The sequence below is a fragment of the Rana temporaria genome, chromosome 6, assembly GCF_905171775.1.
Source record: "Rana temporaria chromosome 6, aRanTem1.1, whole genome shotgun sequence".
Taxonomy (NCBI): domain Eukaryota; kingdom Metazoa; phylum Chordata; class Amphibia; order Anura; family Ranidae; genus Rana; species Rana temporaria.
Window position 1 is genome coordinate 57,004,683 of NC_053494.1, and position 19,931 is coordinate 57,024,613.

The window sequence follows — 19,931 nt, forward strand, 5'->3', positions numbered from 1 at the left end:
CTGTGAAACTGCAACAAACTTTGTTACCCTAAACTTTTTATGGGCGACACTTTAAAAGCCCTGCAGTTCATCAGTTTAGAGTTGCCCATGGGCCTAAAATTTCTTGACCTTGACATTTCTGTGTGTAGGAGACGTATGCATTTACATGCTTCTGTGTGTATACATGGGGGAGGGTGTGCTCACAATTTTGGGGGCTGGGTTTTAAGTGCTTGGGCTTAACTTATATTTTTTACATTTTGTTTTTGTTATTTTTTTGCTTTTTTTTTTTTTTTTTACTATGTGATATAATGTTGTTGTGTATATTGTTATTGTGTCCCTTTAATGAGACAAAGGGCAGATGATCTTAGGAAAAAGGGGGCTAATATCACTCATGCTACAGATGGCACTGAGAAAAAACTGAAAAACACCATCATCTTGAACAAGTTCCAAGGGCACTGTGGGCCAGATTCACAAAAGAGATACGACGGCGTATCTCCGCCCGTCCTAACTATGCGACTGATTTATAGAATCAGTTACGCATAGCTAGCCCTAAGATCCGACAGGTGTAATTGAATTACACTGTCGGATCTTAGGCCCCATACTCACGAGCAAACATGTCTGCTGAAACTGGCCCGCAGGCCAGTTTCAGCAGACATGTTTGCTCGTGTGTGGGCGCGAGCGGGCCGAATTCCAGCAAACATTTGCCCGCCGGGCCTTTTCCCAGCGGGCAAATATTCCTGGACTTGTTTTAAAACAGCCCGCTGGAATTCAGCCCGCTCGGACATGTACGGTCGTCAGTACAGACCTACCGTACATGTCCAGGCGCCCGCCGTCCCTCGCATGCGTCGAATGACTTCGACGCATGCGTGGAAGCATTTTAAAGGCGGGCCGCCCACGTCGCCGCGTCATCGACGCGGCGACACCGCGGACACGCCCCGCGTATTGTTTACGCGCGGACTTCTGTACGATGGTGTGTACAACCATCGTACAGAAGCCCTCTGGCAGACATGTATGGTGAAAACGGTCCGACGGACCGCTTTCACCATACATGTTTGTCCGTGTGTACCCGGCCTAAAGGATGCAATTCTAGACCGGCTGCTAGGTGGCGAGGCCATTGCGGTCGGCGTAGAATATGCAAATGACTAGTTACGGCGATCCACGAACATCCTCGCTGCCCGTCGATCTAACTTTACGTTGTTTCCGTCGAGTTACGCCGCGTAAAATTAGGGCTGAGCCCTAGTTGTTCTAAGCCATGTTAAGTATGGCCGTCGAAATTTAAAAAACAACGTCGTTTGCGTATGTCGTCCGTGAATGGTGCTGGACGCAATTTACATTAACGTCTAAACAAATTACGTCCGTGCGACGTCATTTAGCGCAATGCACGTCGGGTAATTTACCCGACGGAGCATGCGTGGTACGTTCGGCGCGGGAACGCGCCTAATTTAAATGGTGCCCGCCCCATTTGAATTGGGCGGGCTTGCGCCGAGCGCATTTACGTTACACCGCCGCAAGTTTACAGGTAAGAGTTTTGAGAATCAGGCACTTACGCTGTAAACCTGCGGCGGTGTAACGTAAATCACATACGTTACGCTGCCGTGGAGCAACGTAATTCTATGTGAATCTGGCCCTATATGACTGGTAAAGTCTAGAAAGACTTTTCCTTTGCACAGGCAAATTAACTGTGTTTTGCAAAAGCTTTCGCCAGTGTCCATTCACCTGAATGTAGTGGCATATAAACCATGCTCTATGATTTTCTGTCCTGAACTCTGTTCCGTACGCCAAGATTTGGAATTTACTGGTAAGTTAAATCATACCAGAATCATAATTTTAGCGTAAATAGGAAAAATTCTGAAATAAAATGTACACATTTTATCTACAGTAACACTATTTTTGACAATTAATCCGGATCAAAATAGAACACGTTTTTATTATTTTTTTATTTATTTTTTTAGCTTTGTAACATTTTGTTTTCTTTAGATTGCAAAATAACACAAAAAGTATTTTATATATTCATTTATTTATGTATATGTGTTACTTTGTTTTAAATAATAGCAAAGTTATTGCTAAATAAACCGGCCTATAGCTTGCATTTAAAAATTGTTCTGGCCCTTAGAGATGGACACACACGATGACAACGATGCAGATTGATTTTATTGTAGAACAAACATGATTATCACCCTGTTAAAGGAACTGAAACACATCTACTGGCAGGATCATCATGTGATAACTATGTTTCAGGAGAGACTCAGAAAAACAAAACTGCTGTATAGATACTGCATCGAATACTAGCCCATTATGTGGCACTTACCTGCAATTGAAGCATCCGCTGTCCCCGCTGGTGGCTACATCCATCTTCGCCCCTCTTTCTTCCAGAGCCGCGGACTCTGGCGTGCGAGCGGGAGCTGTCAGTCACAACACTTGCTAGTGAAGACGTTGTTGGCGCACTACAAGGTAAATATCTCTTAAACGGTGCATGTTTAGGAGATATTTACAGTAGTCTTATAGGCTTACCTATAGGTAAAAGTCACAATGAGAGGTATACAATCACTTTAAGCAAGTATAGCACACTTAAAAAAAAAAGACCAGGCTCCGGTTTAATTGATATCCAAGATATTTATTGTTGAATTTTGGTTAGGATTCTTCTTTAACAACCCTTACTAGATGAATTTACAGAATTATAAAATAAGTGAGCCCCACCTTCCCCCATTCCCAGCCTTTAAATTAGTAACCCTCATTTAACTGACTTTTTATAGATCAGCAGAAATGTGTCTTTGTATTGCCTAGGGACAGTGCAGTTCAATGCCTAGGGAGCAGTGGCGGAACTACCGCCATAGCAACCCATGCGGGCGCTATGGGGCCCGCAGCCGAGTGAGCATCAGGGGGGCCCGGTGAAGTGAAGAGAGAGGAGAGGAAGAGGCGAGCTGAGGGCCCCATGGCCACTAGGGGGCCCCATCAGGGTTGCCAGCCTTGGTAAAAGCAGGGACAGTTTGTTGGTATCAGTGTTTTTATGACATCTATCACTGAATTGGCCACTACCGACATCATTTTGATGTACAAATCTCGAGATTGTAGCTGCCCCGCCTCTTCACTGCCTTCTCAGCCAATGGGAGCACAGTGTACACGCCCCCTTCTCCAGCGCGGCTTTTTTGACATACGAGCAGGAGAAGATGCCGACTGCTGGAGAGATGAGACGGAGGAGGGGACAGCCTGCAGTGTGGGGTGGATTGCTGCCTCATAAAAGGTAAGCTGGAAGAATTGTATTATCAGTGCTGCTTACCTATCCTGGTGAGGAGGGGGGAGGCTGTGTAGCAGCAGGGCTCCTCTTGCTGTTAGATCGTTTATCTGTGTGTGAGAAGTGCCATGCTTCTGTGCTGAACTTCTCCAATCTCTGCTACATCTCCCTACTCATCACCTGCCCACCAATACACAGGCACAGCCTCCTCCTCTCCTGTATTACCACATGCTATGTCTGTGAGCTGCTGGGGCACTACAAGTACCAGCATGGCAGAAGGGGCAGGAGCAGTGTGTTCTATCAGGATGATTTTTGGAAAAAAAAGTGCTGGTGTGTGTGTATATATATATATATATATATAGATAAATATTTATCTATATATACACACACCAGCACTTTTTTTCCAAAAATCATCCTGATAGAACACACTGCTCCTGCCCCTTCTGCCATGCTGGTACTTGTAGTGCCCCAGCAGCTCACATGTGGTAATACAGGAGAGGAGGCTGTGCCTGTGTACTGGTGGGCAGGTGATGAGTAGGGAGATGTAGCAGAGATTGGAGAAGTTCAGCACATCCTTCTCCCAGAAGCATGGCACTTCTCACTATATATATATATATATATATATATATATATATACACTGTGCATGTATACAGTGCATGTGTGTGTGTGTGTGTATACCAGGGGGCGGTCCATCCATTAAGGGCACCACCCCCTCTATGTAGAATGTATAGATTCATGCATTGCATGAATCTATCCATGGCCACCCCCAATTCAGGTGTCCATCCCCTTTTAGGACACTGGGTGCCTAAATTGCGGGGGGGGGGGGGGGTTTGAAGCATCTGATTAGAGCCCTAGGCTCTAATAGGCTTCACATTAGGGTGGGCTTGGAGCGCAGAGCACTCAGAGCCCATCTAGGTGGGTTTAGAAAAGCAAATTAATGTTTGCTTTTCTAACAATGAACCGACTCTCCGCCAATCAGGAAGTGCGGGTCTGATACCCATCATGTGATTGGCTGAAAGGACAGGCGCTCCTATTGGACGCCTAGCAGGAGAAAAGAAGAGGTGCAGGAAGTAAGCAGCTCGCCGCTGCCCGTCCCACATCTCACCGCCGTCACCCACTGCCTGACCTGCCACCAAGATGGGGCAAGTGTCGGTCAGACAACAGAGGGGGGGGGGTGCTGAGGGTCACAGTGGCTGCATTTGATGGGGCACAGTTGGCTGCATTAGATGGGGCACAGTGGGCTGCATTAGATGGGGCACAGTGGGCTGCATTAGATGGGACACAGTGGGCTGCATTAGATGGGACACAGTGGGCTGCATTTGATGGGGCACAGTTGGCTGCATTTGATGGGGCACAGTTGGCTGCATTTGATGGGGCACAGTTGGCTGCATTTGATGGGGCACAGTTGGCTGCATTAGATGGGGCACAGTTGGCTGCATTAGATGGGGCACAGTTGGCTGCATTAGATGGGGCACAGTGGGCTGCATTAGATGGGGCACAGTGGGCTGCATTAGATGGGGCACAGTTGGCTGCATTAGATGGGGCACAGTTGGCTGCATTTGATGGGGCACAGTTGGCTGCATTTGATGGGGCACAGTTGGCTGCATTTGATGGGGCACGGTGGCTGCATTTGATGGGGCACAGTGGCTGCATTTAATGGGGCACAGTGAGGCTGCAATTGTTTGCCCATGAGAGGCTTCTGGTGAATTTAGTGGGTCACCAACTAAGCCACTCAGCATGTCACGGAGCTTGGTGCCTCTCCGCATGGGTTTGCTCACATTCATGTTGCATCAAAAAAAAGATGGCGGCCATCTCTAAGCCTGGGGACCCCATAATCTCCTATTGCCCCATGAGTTGTCAGTCCGCCCCTGGCTGTCCGTATCGGCAGATAGCGGAATTGCCCGCTGTAATAGCTTTCATTAGAACTTCCAGTGTTCCCGGGGCTCATCGTCACATAGCTCCACCTCTTGGTCCGGCACCATTGATCGACAGATTGCCGGTCCAGTGTCGGACATGTGACATCATCAAAGGCGTTGGGCTAAGAGGTGGGTCTATGTGACGATGAGCCCCGGGAAGACGGGAAATTCAAATGAAAGCTATTACAGCAGGCAATCCCGCTCTCTGCTGATCCTGCCGGCTTGCCTCTTCCTCTGCACAGGTGAGGCTGTATTGGGCACATGTCACGCTATATGGGGCACAGGCAGTTCAGACTGTATGGGGCACAGGTCATGCTGTATGGGGCACAGGTCACGCTGCATGGGGCACAGGTCACGCTGTATGGGGCACAGGTCACGCTGTATGGGGCACAGGTCACGCTGCATGGGGCACAGGTCACGCTGCATGGGGCACAGGTCACGCTGCATGGGGCACAGGTCACGCTGCATGGGGCACAGGTCACGCTGCAGGGGGCACAGGTCACGCTCTATGGGGCACTGGTCACGCTGTATGGGGCACAGGTCACGCTGTATGGGGCACAGGTCACGCTGCATTGACACTAGGGCGGCTCTGGGGGGCCCCATACAACATTTTGCTATGGGGCCCTGTGATTTCTAGTTACGCCCCTGCTAGGGAGAGTGCAGAGTTTAGTTATTTGGTGCTGTTTCTTACTTTTTACACCCCAGTGTAGATGGGGTTGACTGTTGAAAACAACGGCAATTCACCCAGTACATACACCAAGGTGAAGGATCAAGACTGCTATTATTCTTAATGCCATCAGCCTGGCCATGCTGTGCATTGTAATGCCTCTTATACACGACCGGTTTTCCTGGAAAAATTCCGACCGTGTGTATGCTCCATCGCAGTTTTTCCGATGGGAAAACTGCCAGGAGAAAAAAGAGAGCAGGATCTCTTTTTTCCCGTCAGGAAAAAATTCTAGCGGGAAAACTGTTCGTCTGTATGCTTTTCCGAAGGGAAAAAAACGCGCTTGCGGAATCAAGTATGAGACGGGAGCGCTCGTTCTGGTAAAATTTGTGTTCGTAATGGAGATGGCACATTCGTCACGCTTTAACGGACTGAAAAGCACGAGGCTGAAAAGCGTGAATCGTCTCTCACCAAACTTTTACTAACAAGAGGATCAGCAAAAGCAGCCCAAAGGGTGGCGCCATTGGAATGGAACTTTCCCTTTATAGTGCCGTCGTACGTGTTGTACGTCATCGCGCTTTGGACGGGTGGAATTTGGTCTGACCATGTGTAGGCAAGACAAGCTTGACCAGAATTCCGTCGGGAAAACCATTGTTTATTGATCCGACGGGAAAACCGGTCGTGTGTACGTGGTGTTAGACGAAGGGTGTAAACACTGTGCCAGCCCCAATTATTGTAGGAAGAGTCATATTTTATCAGAAGAGCTTTTTTTTTACGCAAGTACAACACACTTAAAAAAACAAAAACAAGGCTCCAGATTCAAATGATTCATTTATTCCATTTAATTAAAACCTCTTCACATCAAATAAAGGCGCCTCTCCATTCCCTACATTTCTCCACTAAATAATGCAGCTGAGAGATGAACAACCCTGATTATCTTGCTGCCTAAAATGTATAATGTGATTAACACTTTAATATTGGACTGCGTTTCCATCCAGTTTAGTTTTTCTGTACGAGTATTAACTAAAGTTCTGATCCATGACTGAAGTAATCTATTCAGCTGAGAGAATTAACATGTTCTCTAGTTTTAATGTGCAGTTTCAAATAAATCGTGCAACAGCTTCAGGGCCCTATTTTTGTAACACAAGATATCCAATTAATCTGTCATTTAAACTTCCTAGCATTTTTTAAACCATAAACTCTACGCTGTGATACACCACATTTAAGAAGAACTGCTTATCTGGATAATCTCCTTATATTCTGACATTCAGGAAATATAGGAATACATTTGGAAATATGCCATGTCTTCAGAAAGAACCTAAAATGTGTTTTGCTACAGATAAACTTTTTTCAGATAAAAAAAGAATGCAAATAGTTGTACCGATTAAAAAAGATGGTGTTTTGGGGATTGTGAAGCCAGCAAGTAGCAGGTTTATTGTGAAGTTTGACTGGCAAGATAAGTTTATGGCAATAAATCATATGTATCTTATTTTAGATTTACAGCACAACAGTGATAGTGATTGGCTTCAAATACATTTTTAACTGGTTAGAAAAAACATTGTAAAATCATAATTTAGTACAGAGGAGTGAAAAACTGTTTATCTGTGACTGCAATAGAAGAACCTCCTATTTCCACAAATCAGCTCTTATGGAGGTGGGCGCATTAGTGGAAATAAATCCTATGAAACTGTACAGAAGGGATTGGTGCCCAGATACCAACCTATAGATGAAGACTGGTTTATGCTGTATTGATAGGCAATAATATCAGGCACTCTACCTGCCACCCACTTTGTCTTAACCTTTGCATCGTAAGATCTCCTTTAGACAGTGTTCCTGCCATTGCACAGCCAACTTTTAGAAATGGGGTGTCTCTTCTATTACAGGTCACTGGTAATGCACTCCAGAAACTATAAAAATCCAATCGCTCTTTAAAGCAGTATTAAACCCAAAAGTAAAGCTTTGTTATATTGCAGCAATGGCTGCATTTGTTTTCTTTTTTAGGCTTTTTCTCTCTTTCTATTTTCACCAGGTGATCTGGGTAATAAAGAAGTAATCGATTCTTAAATATGTTGAATGAACTGGAAAAAAAATGTATAATCTCTAACACATTAGTGTTGTAGGAGCCATACATCTACCAATTAGAGGAGGTTTCATTCTGTCTTTAGTCGCTTAAAGTAAGAGAATAAGTGAGATATCCCCCTTGAAACATCTAAGAGTGGATCGTATGCAAAATTAAAATCCCCACCTATGATCAATTCACCATCCCTATACTCCAAGATCAGGGGGATCAATGACCTTAAAAAAGCAACTGATTCGAATTTGGGAAATACACATTGACCAAAGTTACCCTGGTGTCTCTATTTGTACCTTTAGCGATCAAGAATCTACCTTGCTCATCTGCAATATGTGCCTTGCGAACATGGAACAGACCATGCTAGGAGAATACTGACTCCCTTAGCTTTAGAAATCGGTGATGACGATGGGGGTGAGGGGGGCCAAAGACAAGTAGAAAGAGAAAAAAAACTAAATTCTCCCAACCTAGCCCAGTGGGACTGGGAGAATCCTATTTCGACACTGGCAGGGGTGCTTACTAGGATTTGTTTTATTTATTCATGCAAAACCTTTATCCCAAAAGAAAAAAAAACAGTTTGCTGTAACTTCTTATGGAGTTTGGGTTCAATTTGTTAGTGTATTTAAATCTTCTAGTACCTATAACAATGTATTAAGCCAGCACTTACTGTATAGACCTATGTGCCTCTTACATTTGTCCATTAAGTATTCCCTCAGAATGCTCTTCAATAACATTTGTGTTGATTAAGAGGGAACACTTAATGGACTAACTAAAGAGTCACACTGATCTAGAGGCGCTGGTCTTAATACAGGGTTTGACAAATTTGCTTGGAATCTAGGAGCAAGCTAAAAAAGTTAGGAGCCAGAAAACACTCCCGTCCCGTCGAGCTCGCGCGCAGAAGCGAAAGCATACGTGAGTAGTGCCCGCATATGTAAACGGTATTCAAACCACACATGTGAGGTATCGCCGCGATTGGTAGAGCGTGAGCAATAATTCTAGCCCTAGACCTCCTCTGTAACTCAAAACATGCAACCTGTAGAATTTTTTAAACGTCGCCTATGGAGATTTTAAAGGGTAAATGTTTGGCGCCATTCCACGAGCGGACGCAATTTTGAAGCGTGACATGTTGGGTATCAATTTACTCAGCGTAACATTATCTTTCAGGATATTAAAAAAATTGAGCTAACTTTACTGTTGTCTTATTTTTTAATAAAAAAAAAGTGTATTTTTTCCCAAAAAAGTGCGCTTGTAAGACCGCTGCGCAAATACGGTGTGACAGAAAGTTTTGCAATGACTGCCATTTTATTCTATAGGGTGTTAGAATAAAAAATATATATAATGTTTGGGGGCTCTAATTAGAGGGAAGGAGATGGCAGTGAAAACACTGGGGAAGCTCCATTAGAATTGCTGGATTGCTGGTTTACTTGTCATGACAATGGCCACCACAAGATGGCACCAGATTACAGAAGGAAGCTTAGGCCTGCGAAAGGCCGCAAAGCCGCGGCCTCAATTACTGGCTGGCGCAGCCCGCTGCGATCGCACTACAGGGGAGGTAGGGGCGCACGGAGACACAGGATGCAGGCCTAAACTTCCCCGGGTGCCAGGTCGCTAATTCTAGTCGCAATTGCGACCTGGTGCCCGGATTTTGAAGAGCCCTGTCTTAATACATTGGTGTTTTCTTCTGCTGGGGTTCAGCTGCTGTGACTATCAAAAAAAGTATGGCTCTAGTTTGCTGATATCTAACCTTTAGTACATATAACACTCCCCTACCTCCCAGACTAACAATGCTGCTATCTGCTGTGCCCCCATGCGCTTTTATCCAGAGTGGGGGCACTCTAAAACAGCCTGTGTGTTACTGGCCACATCACCAGGTAAAAACAGGGGAAAAGCCTAGAAAACAAATAGAGCCACCAAATCTAATGATTGGTAAGCTGCAATATATTACATTTTTGGCTTTGGGTTTAATATCACTATATATTTCAGCTGCAAATGAAACGCGTCTCAGAAAATGTTGTGCTGCTGTCATTTTGTCGACAGGAAATTGTCATTACACTGAATGCAAGTTCACTCATCGTTGGCCCCTACCACATTTCTCCTTCCTTCGATTAAAGGATGTTCTTGAAATTGATTTGTTACTTTACCACCCAATTTATGTCAGTTTATTTGCATGCAGCATTTATGGGATTTTAATTCATGCAAATTGCAGTTAAATATTTCCTATGATTGTCAGTAGGTTTATTCACCTGTATGTTCCTGTAAGCTGCCGTTTAAAAAAAAAAATACTGTATGCTGTCATTTAGCCTTAATGGTATATATGAAAATGCCATAATTATGAATACTCATTTTGAGTTTTCTTGGACTGAGTTTTTAATAGCCGGTGGTAAAGAGACAGAAAAATACATGTGAAAAGCAATCCAAAGCTTCACATGCCGAGTGAATAGAGGGCTGAATAATACTCCTTGGCAATATTTTAAATGTACCTGTCTTTTTTTTCTTTTTTTTGTCTGGCCATATAAATTATAGTAGAACTAAAGGCAAAACTTTTTGGGGGATGACCCCTGTTAGTAATTTTTTATTTATTTTTTATTTTGCCTTTCCGTTCCTTTGGGGAGATGTTCATCACTTTATGCCCATAAAAGGAAGTGATAGGAAATCCATCCAAAGTTGCCACCAGAACTAGTGTCCCCACTGGAGGATTTTACCTTGTTCTACGGACAATCCAATATTTGGGATTTTCTTTCATTTTATTCATGTACCTGGTCTGAGGCCAATTTGATGAGAGGGCTTCTTTGCGGCTAATTGCCAAGCGATAACTAACATTTTGCCTTTAGTTATAGTTAAACTAGAGACAAAACCACTATACTGTATCTGTGAGTGCTGAATGTAGACCCTTATGCCCTGTACACACGGTCGGAATTTCCCATGGAAAAAGTCCAATGGGAGCTTTTCATCGGATATTCCGACCGTGTGTATGCCCCATCTGACTTTTTCCGTTGACATTTCCTACAGACTTAGAGAGCAGGTTCTATTTTTTTCAGATGGAAAAAATTCGGAATCGGAAAATTTGTTTGTCTGTATGGAATTCCGATTAGAAAAAACATGCATGCTCAAACAATTGACGCATGCTCGGAAGCATTGAACTTCAGAGAACTTTTGTGTGACCGTGTGTATGCAAGCCAAGCTCGAGCGGAATTCCGTCGGAAAAACCATCCAACTTTTTTCCAGGTGGAAATTCCGTACAGGGCATTAGGCTGGATTCACACCTATGCAGTTTTAGTTCTTTTAGCATTTTGCAGATTTGGACTACAGTCCATTTAACGTGGTTTCCTATGGAACACGTTCTGTAGTGCAAATCTGCAAAAAGCACAAAAAATGCATAGGTATGAATTCAGCCTAATAAGATTGCAGATTTCAGCCCTTCACAATCGTTTTACAAGCTTCAGCACTTGGGCTCTACCTTTTAAGCAGGACAAGGAGACCAACCAGAGACAACATTTAAAAGGTCAGTCTGTCAGAAATTTTACAAAAATCCACTGTCCGTTTTTGATAAATGTATAGAGATTAGATTTGCCATAGGCTTTCTGTATCTTTGTGGGACTCCAGAGGTGAGATCTCAGAAACTGAGTCACTGAACTAAATCCAGCATATGAATTCTAATTCTGAGTTACTGCACATGCTATTCTGCTACACAACCCACAATATAAATTAATATGGATCTGTTGTATTTCAGCTTGGCTCAGAAGATTGTCGCTACATATAGATTGTGTTCTGAACAGCTATCATCTCAGCACCATTATGACTACGGGATGCGCGCAGTGAAATCTGTCCTTACTGCAGCTGGAAATCTCAAGCTTAAATATCCAGAACAAAATGAGAGTGTGCTTCTTCTGCGCGCACTGCTGGATGTCAACTTGGCTAAATTCTTAGCACAGGATGTGCCTCTTTTTCAGGTGATAATATGAACCAAGACATCAACACAATATCATCAACTTAAGAGTGTACTTTTTACTGTAATGTTGAACTAACCTAACCAGTGATCTATAGTGTGTGCAAACCCTATGGGTTTCAATCTGCATCTGCTCATCTAGATCGCATAATCTTTCTATCACAGCCCAACCGTTTTGGTTCTAGTAACTTGGAGATCTTGCCAGTTACATTATTATTAAGTAACTTCCTGTAGTAGGATGTCAATGCCCATCCACTGCCTTGCAATTGTGTTGTCACCCATCTGTGGGCACACCCTCAGTTGGACTACAGATAGTGTGCGTACTCAGCACACATAATTTTTGGGGCTTCTGGGATTGAAGTTTGGGACCAAACAGTGATGCAGGGGCACGCTGCTACAAATTTAGATCTTCCCACTTCCTAGTCAATGGTGCATAGGTCTGAGAACCTGAAGGAGATTTTGCGAGCACTCATTAAAACTGAAATTAAAGCTATAACACATTACCAACAGCATTGACCCATTAGCATGAAAGGACGGAGTCTTCCAGCCTAGACTTTTAATACTCTTGTCTTGGTCTGACACACATGTCAATATATTGTGTGTCCCACCACAATTAAATTATGCCATTTTTTGGTTTAAAGGGATGAGGTGGAAACCATAGACCGCTGCCAGTCCCGAAATCTCGGTAGTTCCCAGACTGTAAAGTCTGGATCTTTCCCAAGCCTGCACCAGTTGAGTCATGAAACAGGTCACAGTTTTGGCTATACCCTGCCTAACCATTCCCTATTCGGCTACAAAAAGCCTTTACCTGCATGTCTATTGTGAAAGTTCCCACTCCATTCTTGTTCTATCTGACACCTTTTATAAGGAAGTGAGGAGGAATCTGTTAAATGAGACCACTGAAATGAAAGTTATCCAACTGGTATTTTACTTCAGTAGTCTGCCTGCATCTCTGCATTTTCCTTTGTGATAGAGCTGAGTACTGTGGCTTAGGAAGTTCCTGGTGATGACTAGTCAATTCATAGACCCAGAAACGCCTTAGGGAGACTTAAAGCAACCACTGGTTACACAAAGGGGGAAATTTACTAAAACTAGTGCACACAGAAACTGTTGCATCTGTGCATAGTAACTAAACTGCTTCTAACATCAACTTGTTCAGTTAAGCTTTGACAATAAGCCCTCATTAACATTGGAGGTGGGTTTGAAATCGTGCGACTTCAGCTAAACTCACACAATTTATAACATGCATTTCATTACGAGTTCAGGGGTGATTTGAAAGATATCTGTGCAGGTTCATGCACAGATGTCTATTGAAATCACCCCCGAAGTCACCAAAAGTAGTGCAGGAACTACTTTTGGAAATCGGTGCAGCGCCACAAATTTGGCATGACACCGATTTGGACGGTGCCGTTGCCGGCAATAGGCAGTGTGCACCTTTAATATGACACTCATATCAAGTCTATATTCCAGTGTTAATTGTATAGCTTTTCTATATTAATGTATTTCACACAAAACAAAACACTACACTAGTTAATATACTTTGATAGATTTTCTTTGCAATGAAAGGTAATGTTTTATCATACTTTCTGAACACGTAATGAAAATCCATAACTCACACATCTATCCATTATCACCTTGACTGGCACTAATTACATTGATAGTTAGTGATCTGCCAGAACTAAAATGTTGAAAACATTAAGATAGATTTTCTCTGAATAAAAAACATAGGGAGTTTTCAGCTAATTAACACACTCTGATAAGGCAGTGCTGGGGATGGGGGAAAACTTTTAGCATGAAAGTATGAGGCAGGATTTACATGACAAAGTGTTACTTTATCAAAAATATAAAGCAAAAAAGTTTACAAGCTTGACGAGTAAGAGCTTTAGTAACATACATAAGACAGTTATGTTAACAGTTCCTAAACTGTACATAAATGAAGCCATTTGAAATGTATATTTTTTGCTGTGCAGCAAATGGCTTTATGTTACCTGTTGTTGTAGGTTAAAGAGGTTGTAACCCTAAGCAGGTTAAACAGCATAGTGCTGTCTAATCTGTCCCTTTTGATGCTTTAAAAAAATCTGGTTGATCCTACCTGTTACCGTGTCCCTCTAGGTGAACTGATCACAGTAATCATGGCTACTGATCCATGATAACTTGGACAGTTTACGTGCCTTCATCATCTCACTGTGAAGAAGTCTCTTCTCTCTCCCCCCTCTCCCACAATCTCCGCCTGCCGCGCCCCTCCCCTCCTGCCACAGTAAAGTCAGAGAGTATGATTAATGCCAGCTCCTCTATTCTAATAAGGTATACTACACAGTGTAAATGTTTTTATAAAATAATGCTGCTAAATTCCTTATTTTAGATCGCCTCTGTGTGGTCACGTAATCTCAGGCCCCTCTCTGTCCCCGATCTAAGGACAACAGCAGGAGGGGCTGAGCGGACAGCACAGTGGTCACGTGACTTCCCAGCTGACATCAGAGGGGAATCTCAACCCCTTCTGCTGTAGCCCTTAGATCGAGTGGGGAGAGCGGTTGGAGGTCACGTGATCGCACAAAGGCAATCTGAAATAAAGTATTTAGCAGCGGCATTTAAAAAAAACATTTACACTGTTTAGTATGTAAATAAATAAGTTGTACTCGTATCAGAGTAGATCTCAGAGAACAGAGTAGAACTCAGAGATTTCAGAGAAGAGAGGAAATGTAGTCAGCACTGCTCATATTTCAAAAGGTTCAGACCAATTTTCAGCTGCAAAATATTACAGTAACAAAACAGGTGGGTTCTTTGGCCCTTGTAAAAGTTGTATAAGGTCAGCTACGTAGCATGTAACCAGAAAACCCATCTCACTGTTGCTTGAGAACCTGGTTGAGCCATTAGAAGCATCAAGCCAGATGGCCGAGTTATCCCCAAAAAGCATATGCTCAGGTATAGTGGGGTGGTGCATTACCATAGGGTTTAGAAGCTGTCCGTTAAGATGACTCCATCCTTTAAAAAGTGATTGTGGACTGGAAGAGTAAAATTCAAGGAATACTGGCTAATGCTTCTGTTAAGTGAATCTAGATACTTTGCTCATAAATTTATTGTTAGGATTGTGTTTGGGTTTTAAAGTAATCAACTACGAGTTACATTCTTGAGGGCATAACTGCTGGTCCAAGACCATTGGTTTCTACTGGTGGTAATATTTTAAATTAAATCTGAAGCTTTATAAGGTTTAGTAATACATTTTAAAACATATTTTGTATTAACCAGTTTAGAACAATAAATGACAATGTAAGTTATGCTTAGTAAACATGCCAGGGATAATGATCAAAATGAAATGAAATGTTGGTCCTTCAATCTGAATGATTCAATAACAGCAAGCCTAAAATCATAATTTCTTTTGAAAAGGATTATGGTAATTGTAGGTAGCTAGGACCATGTAAGGAAGAGTTACAAGGGAACAGCCGGAAGAGAGACCAGGAGAATGTATTATAAGCAGGGAGTTGCTGGACAACTTGGTCTGCATTGCATGTAACTGTGCAGAAAATATATATAACGGCATGTGAAGTCGGTCATTTTTATACTGATTACTATCACTACATATCTTAACATCATACATTTATCAGAATATGGCAATAACAATCCTTTAAAGTAAACCTCACATTTATGCACAATTTCTACTCAACAAAAAAAGGAGGTGGCATTCTTGTAAAAAGGTTAGCACAACGTCAATAAGATACTGTATGGGAAACCTCAATACTCATAGGTTTCAGTAACATTTTGACTGCTGAAGCCAGATTGAAAAATAGATGTATTTATTATACAAGCCTGTAGTTTAGCTACAGGTAGGGAGAGCAGCACAATCACAGTACATGTTGGTTTTAAAATAATTGCTCTGTCTGGCTAGGGTCTTGTAATACAATTTATATGTTTTACCAAATGGTGGGTACTAGCTAGCTAAAGGGTCTTTGAAGTCAAATCTTGATTGAAATGCAAAATACTTGGTTCACATACTGTAAGCTTGTCATTTCCAAGGCTCGTTGGATGAACAGGTCTTCAAAGGCCAAGATAGCAAATGTAAATAGCATTTGAACACATCGGCTATTACACAATATGACTTCTAACAATTTGCATCAAATATATCTGCTTAATCAGACATCCATATTTTGATAACCATAAATAAATGTTTGATGAATGAAATGGCTATTCCATTTACCCCATCAATACAATCACAGATATTACTGGGTTTCATTTTTATGGGAAGAATATACTGTTTATTAATGTTTTTCCCAAGAGTCACACAACTTTCATGAGATTAACTAATTTTTCTAATTGGACTCAATTGGAAGAATCCTGGGTGAAGGTTGCATGAATTTTTTGTGAAAACATTTATAAGTATTCTCTATAGGACGAAGAGAACTTGAATAATTCTGTTAATGTTGAGTTGGAAAGATACTTTTTTAAAGCTGTTTTGAATGATCTTTCAAGTAAAAATGGAAGGTTCACTTTATATGAGAACAGTTTATTTTGTTTATAAATGTCATGCATTTTCTTTTGTCAGGGTATTATTTCTGATCTGTTTCCTGGAGTGGTTCTACCTAAGCCAGATTATGACCTTTTTATCGAAGCACTAAAAGAAAATATTGCAAAAATGAACTTGCAACCTGTTCCATGGTTTATTGAAAAAATAATTCAGGTAACTGACAGTATGATAACACAAAATAGAACTATTCTGTTTCTTTTATAAATGTTAAGAAGCTTAACTGAACTATTTTTGTGTAGTTATTAGAGTAATGCTTGTTAAAGGAAGTTCCATTTCAAAAGTTTAATAACAACGCTATATACCTGTTGTTGTTCAGTTAGTCTCTGATTCTGTCAGTTTCTTTTCTTTTTTTCAATCAAGTTTAATTTTATTATGAAAAGTAGATGGTACATCAGATGTTATACATTAGATAAATATCAATACATTGTGATATAGAAGTACATATATTAATAGTACATTACATTCTAACAATACTTAGGTTCCAATGAAGGGATTACTCTATAGTCAGAGGTATAAAAAACAAAATCAAAGGAACAAACCCCTGTTTTTGTAAATCGATCCATCGGAGGTCTAATAATTATACTTATACTATATACTCCAAACTATCACCCAATATAATTCGAAGTCATGGCGATCTATAGTATTTGTCAAAACTTAAGTAGTACCATTTGACCTCTTAAGAATAATTAAATTCTATACCTCCCACCCCTAATCCTTCAAACACATTAGAGTCGAGTCGTTTCAACCAACGTATAGTTTCCCATTAATTCATTTCATCCCCCATTGCCAAAATATTTTCATATTGAGAATTGGAAGGGATAAAATGAAAAGATAAAGATTGAATAAACAACCATAAACTTTGTCAAATTGATATTTCCGGATTATTTAAAAAAATATTTTGACACCAGAAAATATCGTCAAACAACCATATCTAGAAATTGTCTGAGGAAATGAATCCACCTCCAATATACTCTCCACAGGATCCATTAATCAAAAGATATTATATCCAGAAATTCTAGTTTATCCAAATTGATCATAGAGTGCATCCAAATGGATAAAAAAAAATGTATATGATAAAGAAGAGTACCAAGTCATTAACTACATATTCACATATAGATAGTACCATATGTTATCTAAAAATTTGAAATAAAAGAAAATGTAAAGAAATCGAACCAAGAGGTGAACAGGAAGGAAGAAAAAGGAAGAATAGATGAGGACTAAAGATCAGAGAGGAAGAAGAGTAGATAGCCTACCTGCCAAGTGTATACAACAGAATATGGTGAATCACCATATTACATTCACGTTGAATTTAATATACCCAAGTACTTCATCCACGGTTCCCAAATCTCATGAAACTGGTTACTTGAATCTAACAACAAGCCCAACCGTTTTTCATTCTCCATTATCCAAGTCACTTTCCTTTTCATATATGATATCGAAACCGTCGGTTTTTTCCAAGCAGCAGCTATCGAAATCCTTGCTCCTACTAGGATAAATAATATCAATCTTCTTGTAGACTTATGAGCATGCGGTACTAGTCCATTCAGCAAAGCAATCGCTGGAGATTGGTGTATATTACAACCAGTTATATGTCTTATAATATGAAATGATTCTGTCAGTTTCTAGTAACTTATAGTATATAGCTATTTTAGCCTGGAGTAAGACTACACTTTCCTGTCACTAAATTATTTCTGTGAGGGATCATAGCCCTTTCTTGTGGCATGCTTAAAGCTTGCAGTCCTACATAAGTTCTACCCACCCTGAATAAAACATGAGACTACCAAGACTGGAGATTCTGTCAAGCTTTGTACACACGATCAGTCCATCCGATGAAAACGGACCGATGGACTGTTTTCATCGGTTAACCGGTGAAGCTGAAACCGATCAAAAAAACTATTGTGTCAGAACGCGGTGATGTAAAACACAACGACGTGCTGAAAAAAACGAAGTTCAATGCTTCCAAGCATGCGTCGACTTGATTCTGAGCATGCGTGGATTTTTAACCGATGGTCGTGCCTACTAACGATCGGGTTTGTCCTATCGGTTAGGAATCCATCGGTTAAATTTAAAGCAAGTTGGCTTTTTTTTAGCCGATGGTTAAATAACCTATGGAGCCCACACACGATCGGTTTTGACCGATGAAAACAGTCCATCAGACCGTTGTCCTCTGGTTAACCTATCGTGTGTATGAGGACGCACTCTTTTCTGCCCTCCAGCAATCTGATTTTGGCAACCAGTGCATACATTCTCCTGACTAACCTGTCTAAAATTTTAGCCAGTATGCAGGATAAGATGAGAATCTATTAGACAAGATTGTTAAGTGACTATTGGATTGACTAGAAATTTCTATAATTTATGCCTGTAACAGAAGGGTTACAAGACCACATATAGTTAACAGTGTTTATGCTAATTAAGATTAATAATTTTATTTGGAGAAAAGGGGATTGTTACCATATACAGTATATCAAAACGAAGGAAAATAAAAAGTTACAGGTCCAACTGGGTGTTTAAAATAAAAATTATGTTTATACAGTATATTATGTTTTAATACCAATAATGATCAATTTGCTCACCTTTACTCTCAAAATAGACTGTTATTTATTCCCACGTTGTGTCTGGGGCCACACCTACTTAATTCCAGAAAAATATGACGGTACTTCGGAATGTGACATTATAGTAATAAATTGCAAAATTCCATATTTAATTCCAGGAATATGGGTCATACATTATTTCCTAAGTGTTTGGTAGGGAAATTAGAGTAACTTATGAGCTGAAAAACAGTTGGGGTGTATTTGTTTGTTATCCCTAAACTACTAAGGCCACAGAGAAAGCCATGTGTGGTATGGAGGCTACCATAAGGATTTGAATATTTTACATTAAGGATTATTTCTTATTTCCATTATTAAGACTGATGATTTCATCTGAATTTTTTCTACTTCACAGTTTCATAAAAAATAGTTGATGCAGTAGTGAGTCAAAAATGTAATTGTTAGGACTGTGTTCACCTGCTAGTGGCACTGTGCTGCTCTGGGCTGTTTGCTGCAGTTCCAGTGTCTACCAGCAGGTGTCCCCCAGAAGCCAGCAGGCTGTAATAATCAGTCACACCTGGTTTTCAGCTGTTAGGTGGCTATTTAAGGCTGCTCCTCCCTTTCCCTGTCACGTCACTATTCTATTCGCCTCCTTGTTACCAGAGATCAAGGGGCATATCCACAAAAACCTGGCGCAACTTAAAAAATCCCATTTAAGTTACACTGCCTTAAAATTTCTACCTAAGTGCCCGATCCACAAAGCACTTACCTAGAAATTTCAGGCTGTGTAACTTAAATCCGGCCGGCGTAAGGCGTTCCTCTTCATCAGGGGGCGATTCCCATTTAAATGAGGCGCGCTCCCACGCCGGCCGTACTGCGCATGCGCGAAGTTACGTTACGCCGAGTTTTGTGGATCGCGCCGGGTAAAAAAAAGTTGCGTCGGGAAAAAAAAAAAAAAAAATTTACAGCGTCGCTCGGCATGCATTCCTGAGAGGGAGAACTCCATGCCAATTTTCAAATAAAAAAACGGCATGGGTTCCCCCCCCAGGAGCATACCAGGCCCTTAGGTCTGGTA

The 19,931-nt window shown here is 41.4% G+C and overlaps 1 protein-coding gene across 1 annotated transcript in view; it reads left to right on the forward strand.

Moving 5' to 3' along the window:
* The window catches only part of DNAH3 (dynein axonemal heavy chain 3), a 483,492-nt gene that overhangs the window by 295,033 nt on the left and 168,528 nt on the right, over window positions 1-19,931 (forward strand). Inside the window, exons 33-34 of the mRNA XM_040356847.1 lie at window positions 11,594-11,813; window positions 16,347-16,481. Of these exons, the coding sequence (XP_040212781.1) occupies window positions 11,594-11,813; window positions 16,347-16,481 (355 nt within the window). The remainder of the gene's footprint in view (window positions 1-11,593; window positions 11,814-16,346; window positions 16,482-19,931) is intronic.